The sequence below is a fragment of the Arachis duranensis genome, chromosome 7 (genome assembly GCF_000817695.3).
Source record: "Arachis duranensis cultivar V14167 chromosome 7, aradu.V14167.gnm2.J7QH, whole genome shotgun sequence".
NCBI lineage: Eukaryota > Viridiplantae > Streptophyta > Magnoliopsida > Fabales > Fabaceae > Arachis > Arachis duranensis.
The window spans coordinates 7998466-8005333 of NC_029778.3; the positions used below are offsets into that span (position 1 = coordinate 7998466).

A 6868-nucleotide genomic window follows, 5' to 3' on the forward strand; every position below is an offset into this window, starting at 1 on the left:
TCATGTCAACATCTGAGTTCTCCATTATTATTACTATTACTACTGTTACTATAAAAATAAAGATAAAGATAAAAATAAAAATTTGTATTACTATAAAAATAAAGATAAAAATAAAAATAAAAATTAGGTAAAACAAAAAAAAATATGTAAAAAAATCTATTAAATAATAAAAAATTACACTCTACTAATTAATTATTAAAAAAATTGGGGAATCCACCCGAGGTTCATTTTTTTGCTTATGGAGGAGGGATTGGTGTTGTGCTGGGATATGGATTGAGTGGCTGCTTCACTGGAATGTGGGACAGATTTTGGTCAGATATGAAAAGGAAGTAATCGGACCCTCCGATTTCTATGTTTTGGAAATTTTACAAGCAAATCGGAGGGTCCGTTTTGCACTTGAACAATGGAGAAATCGGACCGTGCGATATGACCCAGCAAAACGGTGGGTCCGATTTCTTTGTGTGAGATGTATTTGGTTTGTCAAAGTAATCGTTGGGTCCGTTTTGTGGTTGAGGAAATTTTGTTTTTTAATTTACACTAATGGAGGAACATTTCTAGCTTTAATTTTTTTTGACATTTTTTGCTTCGGTTCCTCACAAAGCTGCTGCTCAGAATGCTGAAGGAGGAAGAAGATGGAGTTCAAGTGTGTTGGTGGGGGAGGAAATGAATCTGAACTCGTTTGGTATGCATGCAGTGGGTTTGGTTGGAATAAAGGGGCACTGTTTGTGGGGAGCAAGCATTCAGCGACGCGTGGCCTCTCTATGCACAAATCGGACGGTCCGCCTCAGTGCATGCAACTCGGAGGGTCCGAGTTCCCCTCCTCCACTCGCTGGGTCCGATTTCCACATTTACTGACACCACAGAGAAGTAAAGCTCCCCCTTCCTCCATAACGTTGTTCAACTCATTCGAGGGCTCCATATAGAAAATAAAAAGCGTCCACGGGAGCATCATCCCTAGTTCCTCTCCAACCGGGTAATTTTCTTCCTCCCAATTCTTTTTTTTTCTTGTGTTTGATTCTTCTTCCCATTCACGTTGTTGATTAACATGCGAAGAATTGGAGTTCATCAACATGCGAAGTAAAAGTTAATAAAGAATAATATCTAGGGCTTCATCTTGCACACTAACCTTCCCCATTCTCCGGTTCTACATACCCCAGACATAATGATACAATTAAGCTCCTGCTCCTTGATTCTCTTAAAGGTTTTATCTGTTTTGTGTTTTCAGAAACCCTCGAAGAATTGGAGTTCGAAGGTGGCATGGAACCATCACCATCAACGCGATACAATCTGCGATCTCGTGGTCGTATAATCGGCAACCGCCTTTTGAGGTTACGCCGAGGAGTTCCAGTCTATAATCATCACCACTCATGGTTGTTACTTGTTACAAGCTTCATGCTTTCTCTTCTAATTATTATTTGTTTACTTAATTATCATTCCTGCCAAATTAGTGATATATTGGTTTTTTTTTTCTCTATGTTTTTCCTTTACAAATCAATTTTGCTTGCAATCAAAGTCAAAAGCCTTGTAGGCCCTCCGTTAAAAAAGTGTGAGTAAACTTGAATCCCTTTTTTTCCTCCAATTATGATAATATTAATAATTTTTCTTGCAAATAAATCTTGTTTATTCACCAAAGACAAAAGCCTTGTGGACCCTCGATACTTAGAGGAACTGATGAGGAACTAGGGTGAGTCAAACTTAAATTCTTTTTTTTTTGTAATAATAATTTATATCAGTTTATATGTATTTCTCTCTCTCACAAATCCATTTATATATTTGTCCCTGGCAAATCTATTTTGTTTGAAGAAATCAAAGGCCACATGATTGTAAGATTAGAAAAGAGTAAGTGCACTTGAACTCTCTTTTTATTTATTTTTGTTTCACAAATGATATGTTTTGCAGTATAACAATTTGTTATTTACCCCTCATTTTTTTTTCCTAAAAATTCGGAACTCCTACAGACAACGGAGACAAAGTAGATTACGTTTTATGGAGAAGTATCGGGCTTATCCATTTGTGGCAATGCAACACTACAACAGAATGCTAAAAGAGGTTAATTAACTTCTCTGTCATTGTCTGTTGGTTTTCTTTAGTTATGTTACTTTTATGTTAGAAAAAATTCGTTGCTGTTATTTGTTATTTAGGGAGAACAATACTAAGTTGGTTAATGTTACGTTTGTCCAAGGATGTTTTAGACTTCCAATGGTCCATAAAAACTTTTCAAAATGATTAAAATATCTATATATCCTTATTCAATGTGATATTAAATTTCTCAGTCGTCAACCTTTTTCATCTCTTCTTTCACGAACCCAGTCTCCCCCATCCCTTCTGCCCTCTCCCACCGGACAATACCATCACTTACCCAAAAACCCTGCCTTACACCACTGCATGTTCACCACTTCTGATTTATCTTTTTAAGCTCTCACTATTATTTGTGTTGGATCTGTTGTCCTTTTTCTTCTGCCAACTGAAAGTGTATCTGCATGAACTTTCGTTGTTGAACCTGCATGAAAATCTGCAACGTAGTTGCTCTAGTAAGGGTTTTGTGAGTTAAATTCATGTGTGGTTTTGTGAAGAAAATTAGGGATTTGGGTAGGAGTGAGGGTTTGCCTGAAGGTGATGTTGATGGTGGTGAATTGGAATTGGAATTTGATTTTGATTGGTGTAAGAAGGTTGTTGGGGTTTTGAAAGGTGAGGTTTTGGAAAATGAGGTTAATAGTAACGGGGAGTGTGAGGTTTATGATTTTGAGGAGGTACATGAACGGGAGAGTTCTGTGGACTGTGGAGATAGAGGGAATTGTGGATCTTGAGGACAATGCTGGGAAGGTGCCTTTGAGGAAGAAGGCGGTGATTGCAGTAGAGGCAACGAAGAGTAATGAAAATGGAAAACTGAATGAACAAATTGTAATGGTGATTGAAGTTGTTATTAGGGCTAATTTAGAGAGTAGGTATATAATCGTCATTGTAATATTAATAGTCTTAAAGTGTTTTCTATGGCCTTGCAAGTTTTCAACTATGGGTTTATCGCTATTGCTAAAAATTGCAGAATGCAATATGCAATATGAAGCCATCAAAATGTGCTTTATATAATCCTAGAATTTTACACTTCTTGAACCGATGGTTCGCAGAAGTAAGCAAATAATCATTATGAATGTTTGATACTGTAATTTATTCACTGATTTGGGATTGAGAGCAGGGAGAGACAGGGACGTAGGCAAATTTAAAAGAAACAAGGGATAAAATGGAGTTTTCCAATGCTGTTTATTACAAGATTTCCTTTAGTTTCGTTTGTTACTTTGATTTTTAAAAATTCTGTTGCAATTATTTGTTTTTCAGGAAGAACAGTACAAAGTTTATGATCGTGGAGATGGGATTATGTCGGCTTACAAAAAAGTTGGTGTTTTTCATCAACTGCACATTTTGGGGGTGCCAAAATCTTTTGAATACATGCAGAACTCATCGGATGATGATGTTCCTGTTAAGCACTTTTATGCCCGGATCCATCAAGCACCCAAAAGGAATACTCATGTAGATTACTGTGAGCCTTTTGAAGGAGAAGGACCTCCATGGAAAGGTATCTTTTCTGATGTTTTTTACTTTACCTACAGAAATTATCAAACCCTCTGACTTTCACTTTTTGGGGGTATATTGTAGGTCTTGATATTACCCGAGTCGTTCCCTTGTGCTGTAAATTTTGTGGTCTTGCAAATGGGCGTGCTATCAAGTCAAGATCATTAGAATTGAGGTCTTATTTTATTACTATCTTTTAAATCGTGTGTGTGTGTGACATTATAATGACTGCTCTCTTTTTATTTTGACATTGAAGCGAGCAAGCTAAAGCTAATGGAGAAGATTCGGATTCAGACTACTGGGAGTGAGAATCATTTTATGGTTTCCTTTTTTTATCATGTCTATCCCATGCATATAATATGTGGTGGATGGTGTTTGATTTACTATGTTGCTTGTCTTTGTATGTTTTGTGTAGTGGTTACTCGGACCCTAATGCCCCTAAAAAAGAAATCAGAGGAGCATTAGCAGAATTTAGGAGAAGGCGTTGAACCTATCTTAGAAGACTTTAAGGACCAATGTTCGATCTTGAAAGCACTTCAGGGTTATAATGCCAAAATCTCAAGTAGGCACACTCATATCTATTTGGATCTTTACAGGCCTTAGACTTCTTGAATATTCTATTTTATTTTATTTTTATGTAGAATTCGACTTTTTTTAGCGCGGTCTTCTTTATTTCTAGCATTGAGAATTCTCTTTTAAGACTCCATGAACAATTAATGAAAACCTCTTTTATTCATACCAGAACCAAAATGATTCAAAAAAAAAAATACTTGATGTCCAAAAATTTCCTACATAAGAATTGTTAAATGATCACTTATTCAATAATGAAAAAAGAAATCAGGACAGTTTTTTCTTTGATAAAAAAAGAGACAAATAGTGATAATTTAGTCTGAAAGAATCAAAATTTTAATTATTCTATCTTACGTATCTTTTAAAATAAAAATTTATTAATATTTGGTTGTGATGTTAAAATATTAATTATGAATCATAGTTTTAATACTTGTCGGTGTAGAAGATAATATCTGTAGAAATGCAGTGTATGCTCTTTTATTGTGCCAAGTGAGTATGCTAGGGAAGATTAGTAACATTCCGAAATTTAGTTGAGATTTAGATGGGTTAGCTAAGGTAAGGTGGTAGCAAGTGAGTATGTTAGGAAAGATTAGCATCATTTTCAAATCTAATTGAGGTTTTGGAGGTAAATAAGCGGAGATGGTAGTGGGCCTATGTCTGTTACGTTTTTCTTTTCTGATTATTAACAGGAGAAAACAATTAGGCTTAGTTATAGGGACTTTGCGTCTTTGCAACAATATGGTATGAAATCTTGGTATATATGTCCCTCAAAAACCGTTTAATTTAATTAATTTACTCAATTGACCTAATTATTTTTGGTATAATGAGACGAAACAAAACAAATTTATATAATGGGAATCATATCCCACTAGAGACGGCGAGACCTTCAAGTTATATGCTTGTATTAAGAAAATGATTAAAATATATTGGAGTTATCAAAATTAAAAATACATCTAGAAAGTAATCCAAGACTAACATACTATATAATATACTAATAATTTTCTTCTAATTAATTAATTTATTTATTCTCTCTCATCACTTATTCCAAATATGATTAAAATAGTATTAATTAATAAAAATAAATATATAACAGTGAAAAAAGTAATCTGTCCATATTAATTTACTTACGAAACTTATTTGTGAAAAAATAAAGTTTTAACAATTGATAATAATTATTTAAAAATAGAGAAAATATTATTTATTGGATTTGAAATTTATTTTAATTTTTGAAAATACAATCTCTAATATTCACAGTAAATTGTTTATTATTTCAAAGAATATTAGACATCAACATATTCAATAAAAATAAAGAGGTTTGCTCTAATACAAAAATAAATATAAAGAACATAATAATCTAAATAATATTTTTTATTATCACAAAATAAGAAACTCGATTCACTTCTCACACTTGTCAGTTGTCAAGCTGCTTCACCATTTGAATTTGCATGAAATTTTTATTACCACCGAGAAAATACTAGGAATAGATGCCCTTTCATCTTTCCCACAACAAAAAATGCCCTTGATAGCTGTATTTTTAACTAACAATAATTCAAGAAAAAACTAAGAAGCTGAAACATTATTTCTTGTATTCTATTCTTATATTTCGTATTTGCTAAAATTTTAAACAGTTATTTCCAAGCTTTAGCTATTCAAAGTATTAAATTTCTACAATTTAATAAAATTTGCTTAGCACTATGATAAAATAAAGTTGTTAAAATTCTAAGTTTCACGTGTATGATTTTTTGTAATTCGAGGCAATTACTTTTTGTAATTCACATATAATAGGAATAGTTTTATGTCATTATTATTTGCTTAGAACAATAATGATTGAAGTTAAATATTCTTGAAATTTACTAAATCCAATTCAATTCAATTTAACCATGCTTAGTTTTTAAATTTTATATATTTTACTTATTATATATAGAAGAGGTTGACGAAGGAGATTACTTTGCTTTCTAACATTGTCACGAAGCTCATGAAAATATCTCTAAAGTGAAAATTAACTTTTGTTTTATTTAAGGATTGAGTTGATCTTGTGTATCTTTGTGAGAATTGATTTAAGAGAAAAAGACAAATATGTCTCTAACCTTTTGTTCTGCGGACATTTTCGTCTCTGATTATTGAAAAATATTTTTTAGTCTCTGACTTTCACAAAATTTGGACGGATCAATCCCTCTATCCAAATGCCTCCGTTAGACCCAACGAAAAAAACTGACGTGCTAAAAATTGCAGAATGCAAAATGCAATATGAAACTGTCAAAATGTGCTTTATATAATCCTAGAATTTTACTCTTCTTAAACCGATGGTTCGCAGAGAAGTAAGCAAATAATCATTATGGATGTTTGATACTGTAATTCATTCACTGATTTGGGATTGAGAGCAGGGAGAGACAGGGCACGTAGGCAAATTTAAAAGAAATAAGTGATAAAATGGAGTTTTCCAATGCTGTGTATTACAAGATTTCCTTTAGTTTTGGTTGTTACTTTGATTTTTAAAATATTCCGTTGCTATTATTTGTTTTTCAGGAAGAACACTACAAAGTTTATGATACTAGCGATGGGATTATGACGTCTTTCAAAAAAGTTGGTGATTTTCATCTACTGCACTTTTTGGGGGTGCCAAAATCTTTTGAATACATGCAGAACTCTTCGGATAATGATGTTCCTGTTAAGCACTTTTATGCCCGAATCCATCAAGCACCCAAAAAGAATACTCATGTAGATTACTGTG

General features: G+C 33.1%; 1 protein-coding gene across 2 annotated transcripts; it reads left to right on the forward strand.

The window, feature by feature from the left end:
• The first annotated feature begins 1026 nt into the window (after positions 1-1026).
• LOC107496995 (uncharacterized) lies at positions 1027-4303 on the forward strand. 2 transcript variants are annotated; one of them, XM_016118331.3, is made up of 9 exons: positions 1027-1370; positions 1514-1546; positions 1634-1684; positions 1804-1839; positions 1959-2049; positions 3334-3571; positions 3652-3742; positions 3824-3871; positions 3983-4303. In XM_016118331.3, exons 1-9 carry the CDS (start codon positions 1258-1260, stop codon positions 4053-4055), a joined length of 774 nt encoding a protein of 257 aa, XP_015973817.1. In that variant the 5' UTR covers positions 1027-1257; the 3' UTR covers positions 4056-4303. The 2 variants fall into 2 exon arrangements, with proteins under 2 accessions (XP_015973817.1, XP_052107767.1); XM_052251807.1 differs by having other exon boundaries at positions 1027-1544.
• The last annotated feature ends 2565 nt before the right edge of the window (positions 4304-6868 follow it).

Coding starts and splice junctions, on each gene's coding strand:
- LOC107496995 (XM_052251807.1), top strand. CDS start 1,258: ATGGAACCATCACCATCAACGCGATACAATCTGCGATCTCGTGGTCGT. Junction 1,840..1,958: donor GATTGTAAGATTAGAAAAGA/GTAAGTGCACTT, acceptor GAACTCCTACAG/ACAACGGAGACAAAGTAGAT. Junction 2,050..3,333: donor ACAACAGAATGCTAAAAGAG/GTTAATTAACTT, acceptor TTTGTTTTTCAG/GAAGAACAGTACAAAGTTTA.